The sequence below is a fragment of the Onychostruthus taczanowskii genome, unplaced genomic scaffold (assembly GCF_017590055.1).
Source record: "Onychostruthus taczanowskii isolate IOZ18803 unplaced genomic scaffold, ASM1759005v1 scaffold5, whole genome shotgun sequence".
Classification (NCBI taxonomy): domain Eukaryota; kingdom Metazoa; phylum Chordata; class Aves; order Passeriformes; family Passeridae; genus Onychostruthus; species Onychostruthus taczanowskii.
In genome coordinates this window covers 14,318,045-14,332,349 of record NW_024502568.1, presented here as the reverse complement: position 1 = coordinate 14,332,349, position 14,305 = coordinate 14,318,045, and the positions used below count along the sequence as shown (strand labels likewise).

Genomic DNA, 14,305 nt, shown 5'->3' with positions numbered 1-14,305 from the left:
TGCTCTCCATCCCATTATTGCCACCCTGAGCAATCTGTTTCTATTCAAGGGAGCACAAACATCTGATCCATTTCAGCACTTAATCCATCCTGCCCTCCTGGAACACACTTGAAACTTTACCTGTATTGATCATATTGCCAGGCACTATTTTAAATGCAGGGTGTAGGCACTCACAAAAACAATGGCACACAGCAAGGGTTTATGGCCACCTTTCCTACCTGACAGTAAACAGCCAGAGATCTACTGGCAGAGGTATCTTGCTGGACAAAGCTGGTATACATCAAAATAAATACTTATTATGGCTACAAGAATTTGCAGCTGATAAAGCAAAAGGAGTACTGAGTTTATTTTACAGGAAAACATTACTACTATCAGTTAGAGACAAGCTTATCATTAACATAACAATGAATTCTACACCTGCTTGAGTTTTACAGCTCTGTCATTTAACTGCAAACAAGTTTAAGTGTTCCTCTTGCTTTCAAAAATTCATCTACCAAGGCAGCAATTATTCTCCAGGTTTTTATATAGCATTGAGAATTCAGGCCTTATACTGTTGTGAAAGCTTCTTTTATTAGTTTTTGCACTGTACCATAGGAGAACAACAGGAATCTCCTTGAAAGGGTTATTCCAAAAGATTTAAGAATTTTATAAATCTCACGTGGAGATTCAGACAGAACTCCAATGCAAGTTTCTACTATTTGTGAATGCAGGTCTATTTTTACAAGACAGTGCCAAATCACAATACATTCACTGGAGAGCAGACTGAATTAACATGTGCAGCCACAATCACCTTGACAAGTCCATTTGGGGAGTGCTCCTCCACAGCAAAGAACACTACACTGTTCCACTGGAGCTAAGCAGTATCATTTGTAATATCACAGAGCTTCAGCAGTAAACAAATAAAACCCCATCAGAAGAGAACAAAGCACATACCTGTGTGAAGCTGGACTTTCCCAATGACTCCCTCTACCAGGCCCAGACAAATGGGATTCCAAGCCAAAAGAAGATCAGTGGCTGCAAAAAAAAAGAACAAAGCTTTTAAACAGTAAACCTAAACCAAACAGGACAATTAAACTGAGCAGTCACCCTCTCCACTTTCCCCACCTTAGAGGGTAGAAAATGTAAAATAATTCCAGCAATAATAAGTTGCTATACACATCCATTTTTTCTTGCTACCAAGCAGCTATGAAAAAATGACTAAGTTTCCAACATAAACTCCTACCACAGATATTTTCCATATTTTTGAGGGGGAAAAGTAGCTTTAGGCAGCAGTAATTAAATTTAATGGAGGCTTAATTCTTCTCATATCCACTAGAATTTTTCACGTAAGCAAAATTTTACATGGCTGTAGTGAAACTGAATAGAGGTCACTGAGTCACCAGCACAGCTTCAAAACCCAGCAGATGTTGACTTTCACCCCCAGCTCCCTCCCATTTGTATCCAATTACTATTACTTTCACATCCTCTTTCTATAAACACACACACACACAGACACTTCCCCTTCTGTTAAAACACTCTCCACAAGTACATGGAATATCAAAGCACACAAGGTCCACAGACACTTCCCCTTCTGTTAAAACACTCTCCACAAGTACATGGAATATCAAAGCACACAAAGTTAAGGTTTAGGTTTCTAGTTCTCCTACTCTTAACAAATTCCAGTGAACCACATAGGAAGTAGAAGAGAAAGCAGGAAGAAAAGGAGTTCAGTACCTGTTCAAGGATTTGAGAGTGGGGGAAAGAAGGAAATTCCTAACTCAAATCTTTAAAGTGAAAACAAATACTTAAAAGCAAGTATCTGTGTAGGAGAAAAAAATCTCAAAGAAGAAAAAGTTTCTCTATATCATGAAGGGCAAGCTTGTTATTATTTACCAAAACACTCTTGTTCCAAGGAAAAAGAGCTTCTCCAGTTTTAACATCCAGACAAATTGAATATCTTAGCTATTGGTGTAAGTAGATGAACATTTGAAAGAATAAATTCACAAAAGAGTACAAATCATCTACATAAACACTATCTGCAATATCTTCATTTCTTCTTGTAAATCTGAGATCTGCAGGTGACAACTGATAGTATGATTTTTTTTTCACAGCTGTTTTAGAACACGAATCCTCCTCAAAACATTTGTAATTGAGGCCTTGATAGTTCCAGAACACACATTGTTTTCCCAGCTTCCAGCACAACATTTAATAGTACAAGATTCAGCTATTTTCCTCATTAAATACAAGCATTTCCACGAGCTACAGTAGAAACAGTTGCAGTCAGGGTAGGTCTGGAATAAACGTATTAATTGGGATGGATCACACGTGCCTGGATACAGACAACAAGAACTAAAAGCCCACAGCAGCAGAATTTAAAGCAATGTTTGCTGCAGCATGCAGGACTGCAAATTAATGTCTGTAACCATGTTGGACCAAATTCCTGTCTCTTCCTTCCTCTGGACAGTGACTTGAGCTGCACAGAACCTCGTGTGAATCATGGCAGAATAAAATGAACTTCCTGGGGAGACTATCACAGCTGAGCAGCAGGAAATCAGTGACTGTGGGTGTGACAGCTTTGATGTGCCCTCAATCCCTGCTGAAGCACCTGAACACATCTTGTATCCTCCTGGCAGATTTGTGCTCGTACAAAACAAGTCCTAGAACAGCCTGAGCTCCAGTTTCACTCCAAAAAACACACAGGAGAACCTCTGTGCTGAGTGGGAAATCTGCACTGGCAGCAAAGAGGGATGCAGGCAGCTTTCCTCATTCCCAAACCTTCCACCTTCTTTCCCAGTTTTGTCTAAACCCTGGGACTCTGCTACAGCTGCATTGTCTCACACTTCATCTACTTATTGCTATCTTTGTAATTAGCCTAATGTTCATATTTCCACCAGCCAGTGATACCAAGCAGCAAACAAAGCCAGACACAGGAGGAATTTAAAGAACCAAATCAGTGAGGGTTTACCATGGCTACCATAAGCCTGGTGATCTAGAAAACAGTCTATGTCTTTCTAAAACTCTGATACCCTGCTGTGACAAAGTATTAGCAAGAAAACCCCACTTGCTATCCAGAGCCTTCCTCTAGGAGTTTACAAGAGATAAAAAAATGAGGAAACAAGATTTTGTTTTAATTAGAGGAATAAGGAGACAAAATTTTAGACCTGCCTGTAAAAGAACATAAGAAAATCGGATATCTTACACAGATGTTTTATTACTCTTGTGGGTTCCTCTGACAGAGGCAGCACCAAAATTCCAAGCCTTCTACAGGAATCCTACTACCCCAGCAGCAGAGCAGCAGAGACACAATGAGAAATGGCTCTAAACTTTACGTACAGACAAGCTTTGGGAAAGAAGCAAAAGTATTGGGAATCAAATATTCTACTTTCAGAGTTTAAATGCAGCAAATATGGATCCACCAGCTGGGCAGCACTGGCTCTCAGGTCAGTGAGATTATCAAGCTACCAATGGTAAAGGCTGACTGAAGAAAATTTTCCATGGGGAAGGCAGGGCATAGGGGGAAAAAAGACATATTCAGCAATATATAAGGGGATTACCATGTTTTTTTCAGTGTCCAAGAAAACCAAAATGCAAAGAAGCCTCACAGGAAAAATGCTTGTAGGCTGTTAAAAACACCAATTGTGGAATCACACTGACTTCCTTTTGGTGACAGCATCACTAAATTTGTTTTTCTTACACTATTTCTAGAGAACTTTCTATAAGAAAGTATGTGTGACAGCACAGAGGCAAGGCAGGGTTGTTTTTTTGTTTTTTTTTTAACTAAATAAAGCATATCTGGTTCCAACCTGATTAGAACTTTGTTATTGGTTAGAATTCAGTTTCCTGTGTGGCAGCCATAGCTCAGAGCCAACACCCAATCATGCTGAATAAATATCACTACAGTAAATACCAATATGAACCTCTTGCTCCTGAAAAGTGCACTCTGGAAATAAGAGATGGATGAACCAAACAAAATAAAGACTTAAATATAATTTCCCCAGCCATCCCCAAAGATGGGCTTTCATGCTGAGTGTGCTCCTATTCACTCTGTATAGGAAGAAGTTGCCTCCAACTTTTGTCTAACACTAAAGTTGATCAAGACTGTTTGCTGCTGCCAGTTTTACCAAATGGCTGCAAGGAATCTCCAGTCTCTATCTTGTATCTTTGAAAATTATAACCACTCTATATTTAAAATCATTACATAAGCAAAGATTCAGAGATCCAAGAATGTTAACTGCAAACCTGCAGGATGTAAGTATTTAACTGTATTATATATTGCAGAATTTAAGAGGCAGCCTAGGATGGTAGACAGTGATACATGCCACAGAAGGTATCCACATCCTTTTAAAGTCATAAAAATAACCATACAAAACAAAACTGAAAATGTTCAGTTCAAAGTTGCAGACAGTATACATGAGACCTGGCCATTTGACTGCTGAATGCTGAAAGGACTCATGACAAGCTTGATTCTTTTTTCTTTTTTAAAGAAATGCCTACCAGCAAGAATTAACCACCACAAGGCTCTATCAAAAGGAAACTCTGAATTTTCCTTACAGACAAAACCAATAATATTTTGACATATAATGTGAAATACAACTTATCAATAGTTACTCTTGTTTCCTCACACAAACTTAACCTCTTATAAATGTCATACTAGTCCTCCTTTAGACCTCACAGAGCCAGGAATAAAGACTTATCAACTTTAAACTGCAACACAGGGATGTTGAAACAGACTTCTTACAGTATCGTGCTGATGATAAAAGAGCAGTGTCAAAACAGTCATTGTCAATGAAAGCAGAAAGTCCAGAAAGAATCACTGTGAGCAGTGAGATGAGTCCCGTGGAAGATCTTCCCTGACTTGAGGAATTCTCTGCTGTCCTCAATGTGTTTAAATTTGAGAGAACTGCCAGTGTTTGACAGGCCTTAACACTCTGATGTATACACTTGCTCACCAAGCATCCACCCTGAAGTATAAAATTGCTCATTCTTTCCCTCATCCTACTAAATAAATTCAAGCTACCCAAACAAATGTTGGGGTTTTTTGCTGATTCCCGTCAGAGATAAATGACCACTGCAATGCATTTACCATTCACAGTGATTGTATCAGCATTCAGTTGCAGCACAACAGAAGTTCTGTCACAAATTCAGAACAAAACCAGCTTTGATGTGATTGACTTCCAGCACCACCCTCAGAGCTCACCAGCAGCACACAGAGCCGTGCAGCACCAGATAAAGCCTCTCTAATTCTTTGTGTTTACACAAACATAACCCTGATAAAGGTGATACAAAAGCAACTTGGAAGAGCATCAAAACCCAAAACTGCTTTCTGGTTCTTTCTGCAGTCTACCACCAGCTGAGATGATCCAAGGTCAGGCACAAACTCTGACTAGAAAACAAACCACTGCTTTGGGATAAACCACACAGAATGGCTGGAGGCAAGGCTGGCAGCTTCATCTGGAGAAGGCAGGAAGAAAAGATGATTTAATTTGTTATCATTTGAATCCAGCCCATACTGCCTGGTTCAATCCATTGAGCAGCTGTAATTGTTTCTCTTCCAATCCTGCTGTAGTTCAGACGGCACACACACACCTCTCATCTCCTTTGTTGTTGGCATTTGGGAATGAACCTCAGCTAGGAAGTGTTTCCTGACAGTGAATTCAATATAAAACATACACATCATCACTGGATTTCCTTCAGGTTACACCTAAGTGTATAAGCATGGACATTCATGTGGCAATTCTCAAGAAGTCTTCCTGGAGTCTGACAGAGCACTAATTCTCCATCATTTTCACCATCTAACACAAGACATAGATATTTATATAGAAAAAATAAAAGCAGAATGACTCACTATGTACAGCCAAAATAAATCATGCAGCTCTGCTAATGTAAATTTTAACACCAGAAGTGTTAATATTCAGGAAGAAGATTCAATATTTTAAATAGATTTCAGGAGGTTTTTTTTTCTCCAAATTGTGTCTGTTTTAGCTCAAAAACAACTGCAAGACTTTATTATTAGCAATATTTGACCTTTATGACCTCCTGTGGCTTTTCAAAAGAAAGTGCTTCTGAGTTCCAGTTCATCTTTGAATAGTGTTCTGGAATTTTAGCCAGGAGTAAGAGATTACAAATTAACTGGGAAGATTTAAGAATATAAAGTTGAACATCTTTCTCCTGGAGGAAATAAAGTACTACTTATGCAAATAAAACTTCGGCTAATTGAGTTTTCCTTTCAGCACAGATTTATAAAACTGTCTTTAAGCCACTTGCAGAAAGATGAAGCATTAAGGCATTCAGTATTACAAGCTCTTAATTGTTGTGAAGTGCTAACTTTATTTATTTGCCTGTTCTTCTCCTAACTTTAAACAAGTTATCCCTTCAGATAATCACCTGCTTTATTGGGACACTTCGACATCTCAGCATTAAAAGAGATGAACACAAACAAGTCAAGTACAATTTAGTGACAGATTTAAAGCAGTGGGGATGGCAGCACACAATAATACATTTATAGTGCTGCTGCCAAAGCAGGAAAAAGCAACTAACAAAAATGAGTCCCTACTACTCATCTTGATAAAGAAACACTTCTTTGTATTCTGGTGCAGCCAGAAAATCCCTTGAGTCACCAGGCATTGCTTGGGAAACTGGCAAACATACGGGAAATGTTCAGTTGTCTGGAGAGTGTCCAGAGTTACATGGAATTGCACAAGGAACCCCTGTGCTGGAAGTGCAAACAAACTGCTGTCACCAGTGTTTGCTCCAAACACAGTCTGACCCTGTGCATCAGTGGCCTCCAAACTTTTTTAATCAAACGCCACACCAAGAAAAACAAAATTAGCACGTATCCCAAATATGTATATTTATTTGTCCAGTAGAACACATAAATAATTTATATGTATTATAAAACATACAAAGGAGAAGAGGTTTTTAATGGGCGAAATAAACATTATTTGAAAGCAGTGTTTATTTTTATTAATGGTACAAAGCATTTCCTTCCCACACGCCCAGTGCACTGCCTTGAGCACCCACAAGCTGTGTGCACCCCACTTCAGAGACCACGGATGGCTAATAGATTCAGCAAGCTGTTATGTGCATCTCAACCCTTGGAGATAAGAATCAGTTCCTCCCATCCCTTCCACAAACCTGTAAATACCACTCCGAAAACCGCCCAGCAGGGACTCTTAAAATGCAAATAAGTGCCAAGCCACTGGAGCTCAGAGGGTTGGTTTTTTGCTTGGTTGGTTTGGCTTTTTTTTTTCTTTTTAACTTTAGAGCTTCCCTTTATTCTTCACATCGCTGAACTCTGTCAGCAAACACATTTTCTCAGAAGTAAAACAGAAAAGGAAAAAATATCTTTTATCCTTCCAAAAGCAACAACTCTGCACTAATTAATATTATTCCACACCAACACACATTTATCCCCATTTTTAGCTGGTATTTCAACAAAGCTCAAGTTGTTTGAGGATATACCCTTAAAGCTAAGAAAGCAGTAGGTTGTCTGCATTTTTTAAAATCCTATTTACTCTGCAAGAAGGAAACCATCAATCAGGAAGGAGAAAGATTTTATTCAAACCTACTTACAAAACTGACAGCTTAAACACTATGTTCACTCATTCTGAAGACTCTCTATTAAAAGTTTGCTCAGCTACAGCTACACTGAAAAAAAGAGTACAAGAAAGCTATTCTGTGCTCAAAAAATTAAAATATAAACATTTACTGAGCAGAAGGATTTCACAATTATGGAAATTAGTTTGTTCTTGCTAATGCTCCTTAAGAGCCATGAGAGAATTACTAGAAGGATTTCACAATTATGGAAATTAGTTTGTTTTACTAATCACAGAGCTGACTTTGCTAATGTTCCTTAAGAGCCATGGGAGAATTACAGTGTGAGCCAAGTTGAAGCAAGGTAAAGTTTTCCCTGACTGTCACCTGTTCTTCTGATGCCATAATTAACTTTCCTCTCTGACTGTCCAACTAACCAGTCTCAAAGCACAAGAAGACTTATGGATTGGAAACAACCATTTCTAACACTAAATATGGGAGTTATACTCAAAACTTTGCCATGTGTTTGAGGAACAGAGAGGATTTCAAGACACTATAGCCCCCCCCCAATATTCCTCCCTTTATTTTTCTTTTAATTGTTGGGGACAATTTGACTACCCAATTAACAAGCAGCAACATATTATTTAAATGTTACTGGAGGGCATGCAAATATAGGGAAAAACTTAACCATCACCCCTATGTGCAAAAGTTGCTGTTTTTCATTAACTGAGAAACAGACAAGGAAAAAAACTGAGCTAACAATTAATGACAGACCAGCATATTTGCCATTTACATCTTGCAATTACCTCTTGGGCAAGGCCATTTACTTTTAAATTTGGCTCAGAATTCTGGTTTCCAGTTCCAAGGATGTTGGAGGGCCTTGTTTTCAGTTTTCAGAGACTCAGCAAACACTGCTCCAGGGCTCTATTCAAGTAGTTTTCTCCCTTAAAAGGAAAACCTCAGTGTTCAAGAGCTATTTCATTCATTTGGGTTCAGCTTTTCAGGGAAAAAGTCCTCTCCCAGTTTTTATTGGGGAAGATGTTTGGAGCAAGAAAATACAACTGGTGATTAAGTATTAACATTCCTGTTTACTAAAGCCAAGCTTTAATAAAAAACAGTTTCTGCACTATCTCCAAATTCTCCCTCTAGACACACAACCAGTAATTTCTCCTCGATACTCCACTCCCATTACTTTATTTTCTATCCCATTCCAATCTGCAACAGTTGTTTTGAAAGAACACAAGCAGCATATCAAACAAGTGGCTGCCTTGTCCTGCAGTTCAGAGTTCAAAACTTGGAATCACAAAAGCTTTCACGTTTCCCTACACATACAGATGAAATATCACCCCCACCATTAAACTGTGACACAACCTAACAAGAAGAGCAGTGTTCTCATGAAAAAACCACAAGCCCTTGGTGCAGATGCAGACCTTTCTTAATTGAAATCAGTGTCCTCTGTTCTAAATATTTTAGCTGCAGTTAGGCTGCAATTTCCTACTCAATATTTAGTTAATACTGATTCATGAGATCAAAGATGAGTCACCTCTGCCAGCAAAATACAAGCCAAAGAAATCCACTTAATTAGATTAATTTTCATTCCAGGGGAAGGTAAAAATAAAAGAAAAAAAAAGGAAAAAAAAAAAAGAACCAGCAACACCAGAATATCAAGATACGAAGCATTAGGAGTTTTTCCTGTATTTAAAACCTCAGGTCATTTCAGCATGGACAGGAATTCCAAGAAATCTACACATCTGAGTTGGGACATGTTTGGCATTTTCAGAACTCTTCATAGAAAGAAAAAGAGAAAAAAAGAGAGGGGAACACCCTTGTCATATTCAACTCATCACCTGCTAACACTCCACAGGAAAGTAAAAAAGCACCTCACCTCAAGGTTCTCACCAGGCCCACCAGGCTAGGATTTAACACACTACCAACCCACTTAAGCCTCAGTTTTAGGTTTACTATGGTCTATAGAAAGAACCATGTATGGATTACAAAGAAGATTTTACTTATAAAAGGCAGAAAATCATTTCTCTCTTATAAATATATAGGAAGATCTCACCTCAGAGTCAGAAGCTGCAACAGTGACTAAATATTGCATAGAGTGACTAAAGCATGCAGTATTTAATCAGAGGAAGGATACAGAGCAGCCCAGCCCACTCCCCTGGTCCCCTCTGTTCTCCCTCACAAGAAGGCAAAAGCAGCAACAGGGACCCAAGTGCTGCTGATTTTTTCAGCCCACATTCTCGCTGGGCTGCAGCTAAAGCAGATCAGGTCTGACATCTGGTTTGTCACACACCACAAGGACGTGGTGCTGACAACCAAGAGAGAGGAGGGAACACAGGAACAGAATGAGCAAGCAAGGGTGAGAAACAGTGCAGTACCCACTGCAGCTAAAAAGGTGTCAGAAAACAGCTTGAGGTTCCTTCTGAAGTAACTTGAAATACTAAAGCTCCAGCCTCCTGTGGAATTCATTTCCCAGAATAGACAGGCAGTTTCCAAGACATACTACTGAAATTCAGGAAGGCAGTTTTGTATGGAATAATTCAGCAGCATGACTTCACACTCAGGCTGTCACCCCTCAGAGCCACGTCTAGGACTGCTCTGCAGACTCAAACTTAGCAATAACCTTTTGGTGGTAGTGGCATCACTCCTTACACCATTCATTAGCTCAAAGCCTTCACTTGAGCACTTCCAGGCTTCCACAAAGGAACTGCTCTTCCTCCTCCAGGCCATGAAGAGCAGCTCAGGAATTCTGACAAGTCATTTCTATATGACTCCTGCAATGCCTTGGAGGAGTAAGGCAAGCACACAGCTGGAATATTAAATGACTTTATGATTTGTGATTCAGAGATGATTTCACACTATCAGACTAAGACACCTGACCTGAAATGTGCCCCCTGCTACTCTGAAAATACTGTTGGTAACACATCCCTCACTGAAAGTATTTAAAGTGCATTGCTTCAGTTGCTGACTCACAACCATTTTCAACAGATGAAAATTAATACTGTAACAATAAATTCCTAAAGTGTTTGTTTGAAACAAACAAATGCTCATCTGCCTCTACTTTACAGTACCAGAGGTAAAACACAGCTTAACCCATCTTACTCTTTCAGGCAGAGGCAACTGAGCCTTTGAGAATGACATCCCCAAAAGCTGGGTTAGATTAATTGCAATCTAAGTATCCCTCAAAATATTTGGTAAGTTTTCTTCTCCAGAGCAATGGGAATCAGCACAATTAGAATAAATAGTTTTAGTAACAACTATTCCCAATCTAATTTGACATTACTTCCTGGAGTATTATGAAGGCCAGCACAATGATAATAGAAGTTTTGCACCATAACAGTCTCATTCCTTCTAGTGCTGTTAAAAAACGGTGAGAAGAATTCTGTGTCTTCAACACTTTTCAGCCTTTACACACACATATATATGCATACATATGCAAATATAAACACAATTTATACAAACATCATCAAAAAAAATATTTCTAATCAGTGTAGAATTACCAGTTAAAACCAGCCACACAGAGCATAAACAGAGTAACCCAAAAGTGAAACCCTGACCAAGACCTGATGCAAGGCATTTAAGGCATGGCTGAACAGCACATGCTTTTTCACTACACTGAAAAATGCACACTCTCAACAGCCAAATTATTAAAAAAAAAAAAAGTCTATGATGCCAAAGTGATTCATGAATTTCCTGCAGGTGACTCATTAGTGCTTTCACTTTAGAGAATAAAAAAAAAACCAGAAACATCTTGTAAACACAGGCTGACATCCTTCAAACGAGAGCCAACCTCAGACTTTGCTTATGGCAAATATTTACCAAGATTATTTGCCTTTTTTTTTTATTCAAGCTGTTATCTTCATGATTCAAAGAGGTCAGAAATACAGCTCTCAATATTGGCAAATTTCTGAAGTTGAGGAAGGAGAGTACTTTAAATCTTAGCATCAGCTTTTTAGATTCAGACCTACCCTCTCAAGTAATGATTTGCAAGGTTTACTAGTATTATCAATTTCAACCCATGAATGTGCAAAGACTAATTCAGAGCAACCTCTGTGAGACAGAATTTTTAAAACCCAGACCTCTGAAACCAAGCAGAGACACAGAGCTAGATCACAGCCTTTTGACAGATTATTAAACATGTCAATGAACACAAGTTATGACTTTGTTGTTTTTTTTTTAACACGGCAGTGACTCATCACACAGAAATCCATTTACTCATTTCCGGGCATGAAATTGGCCTCAATAATAAATGGTCAAATGTAATAAAATTGCAAACTTGAGGATATGCAGTTTTGTCTTAATCCAAGAAAGAGCTATTGATCCGAGAAACACTTCCTGTGAGAGAACTGTTTCTTTCTTGGGCTTACTTTCAGCCTGCTAAGGTATTTCATTTCACAGACCTGGAGTCCACTGTCAAGAAGATGATCCACAGAGAGGGCCGGAGAAACAAAGCTGCAAACACATGGAAATGGGAAAGCACTGCTAACAACTGAGAGTTTCAAGCAGGCCAGGGGACTTCAATATCACATTACCTTTCATGAATCTGCAGGTCACACACAATAGGGATCACATGGAAACTGCCTGGAAATGCAGAGGCAGGCAAAGGACAAAATGCTGCTGGAACAGCAGGCAGACAAACTGCTGGGCACTGGCAAAGCCTCCAGGAGGCTAAAGGACACCAAGAAAAAAATAAAACACAGCAATAGCTGCGTGAAAGCAAGGCACTGATGCTTTTAAAAGTTAAAGTTATCAAATGCTAATCTCCAGAACTACAGATCATTAGTTGTTTTAATTACTGTGGGCCAAGGAAGAGCTTTCAGCCCATGCAGATGGCTGTAACCATCACAAACCTAAACCTGAGGGGTTTGCTCCCCTGTGAAAGCACACATTTCACTGACTAGCAGTACTGTCTGCTAGCTTAACACCAGTTATTTTGTAAGGTCGCTTGCAAATCAAGGTATTGCTGGATTAGTGAAGTTGATGGACAACAATCAGTCATGCTAACTTGACATAGTTTGCAGTTTTATCTAAGAGATGCAAACAAACTGCGCTGAGAAGACAGCTCAAGGATGAAAACATAACACAAGAAAGTGCAGTATGAAAAACAGTTCTTTGAAAAAACACAGATAACAACGGTATTTAATGTTTATGTTTAAAGTTTGTCCAGCCTTTCACAGAAGCTCATAAAGTCTACTGTACTCGGATAGCCAGCCTGGTCATATACACATTTAGGCACCTTTTTTGGCATAACACAGATCCCAGTTTTAGAAAGCTGTAAGTAACACCTATGCAGCCTGCCACATGTTTGGTGAAACACACTGCTTATGAGAGTTTCTTTCTCATACAAGCAGGGTCAGCATGGTCCTTGACATCAAACCTACATATTAGAATCACAGAAAACAATGAAAACTCATGGAATGGTTTGGCTTGGAAGGGACCTTAAAAACCATCTTGTCCCAACCTCCTGCCATGGCAGAGAGCACACATTACACAAAGCAAGGTAACTCCCAGGGGCGGCATTTTATTTTATAGACACCTTTACTGAGTAACCACCTAGGTAGGACAGGATAATTACCATTGTTTCAAAATCCCCTTTTACACAACTCCAGCTCAGTTTTTGTTCGCGCTGCCTTCCCTTCAGTCTCATATCAATACACAGTGGAGCCCTGTGAAATTGTCACTTACGCAGCCTGTAATCCCTGAAAAATTTAGAAGCACTTTAGAAGCCACAGAATCACAGAACCTCAAAGGAATGGAATGCACCTTACAGATACCCAGTCCCTATCCACTGCAGCCACCTGTTCAGCTCCTCCTGGACGAGGCCACCACGGGACCCATCCGCCCAAAGACGCGGCGCCCGTGCCCCGGGAGCATCCCTTATGTAAGGCTGACACCAGCCCCGCACGGCCCCTCGCCCCAGCGGTGCTCCCGGGGATGCTCCCGGGGATGACCGGCTGCCTTCCGTCAGCGGCACCTCTCCGGCTCACACCGGCCGCGGAGCCGCGGGCGGGGGCAGCGCTGCTTCACCTGAGGGGAAACAACCGCACGGAGAGGCGCCAGCCGGGACACCGGGACACGCGTGACCTGCCCGGCCCGGGGGAACCGGGGCTGCTCCTGCGACCCGCGGGGCAGCGCTACCGAACCGCCGCGGGACCGCCGGGGTCACCGCGCCAACCTCCGCCCGCCCCCGGCGCTCGGGTGGGTCCCAGCCCGCCCTTCCCCGCGCAGGCGGCGGGCGCGGCCGCGGGGGTCTCACCGGCTCGCAGCTGCAGGCTGCCGTCCCTCCGGCTGCACCACAGCGCCCGCTCCCCGCTCTGCAGGATGTAGTGGTCCTTGGCTTGGAACAGCTCCATGCTGGCACGCCGGGAGCCGCCGGGCACAGAGGGACGGAGGGCGGCGAGGGAGGAAGGGACGCTCCCGCCGCCGCCGCGCGCGGCCCCGGGGCGGAAGGGGGAATGGCCGGCGCGGAGGCGCGCGCTCCCGAGCAGCCCCGCGGGCGCTGCCCCGGAGCCGGAGCGCGAGCGGGCGGAGCGGGCGCGAGCTCGGGTTCCGCTCCCGCCGCCGCACGTGACAGCGCCCGGCCCCGCCCCGCGCGCGCTTAAAGGGGCAGAGCAGGGGCGGGGCTTGCAAAGGGCGGGGCTGCCGACCCTGCCCGACGGTCCCGGGGGTCGTTCGGTCCATTGCCCTCAGCCCCTTCCCCTCAGCCCCTTCTCAGCTCGGCTCCCCTTAGATCAGCTGCCCTCAGCCCCGGCTTCCTTTAGATCAGCTCCCCTCAGCCCGCTCCCCT

General features: G+C 41.8%; 1 protein-coding gene across 1 annotated transcript in view; it reads right to left on the bottom strand.

Moving 5' to 3' along the window:
• INPP5F (inositol polyphosphate-5-phosphatase F) overlaps positions 1-13,994 on the bottom strand; it is a 39,929-nt gene extending 25,935 nt beyond the window's left edge. The window contains exons 1-2 of the mRNA XM_041415959.1: positions 13,775-13,994; positions 934-1,014 (exon numbers count right to left, since the gene is read on the bottom strand). Of these exons, the coding sequence (XP_041271893.1) occupies positions 934-1,014; positions 13,775-13,871 (178 nt within the window). The 5' untranslated portion in view covers positions 13,872-13,994. The remainder of the gene's footprint in view (positions 1-933; positions 1,015-13,774) is intronic.
• Between the last annotated feature and the right edge of the window lie 311 nt (positions 13,995-14,305).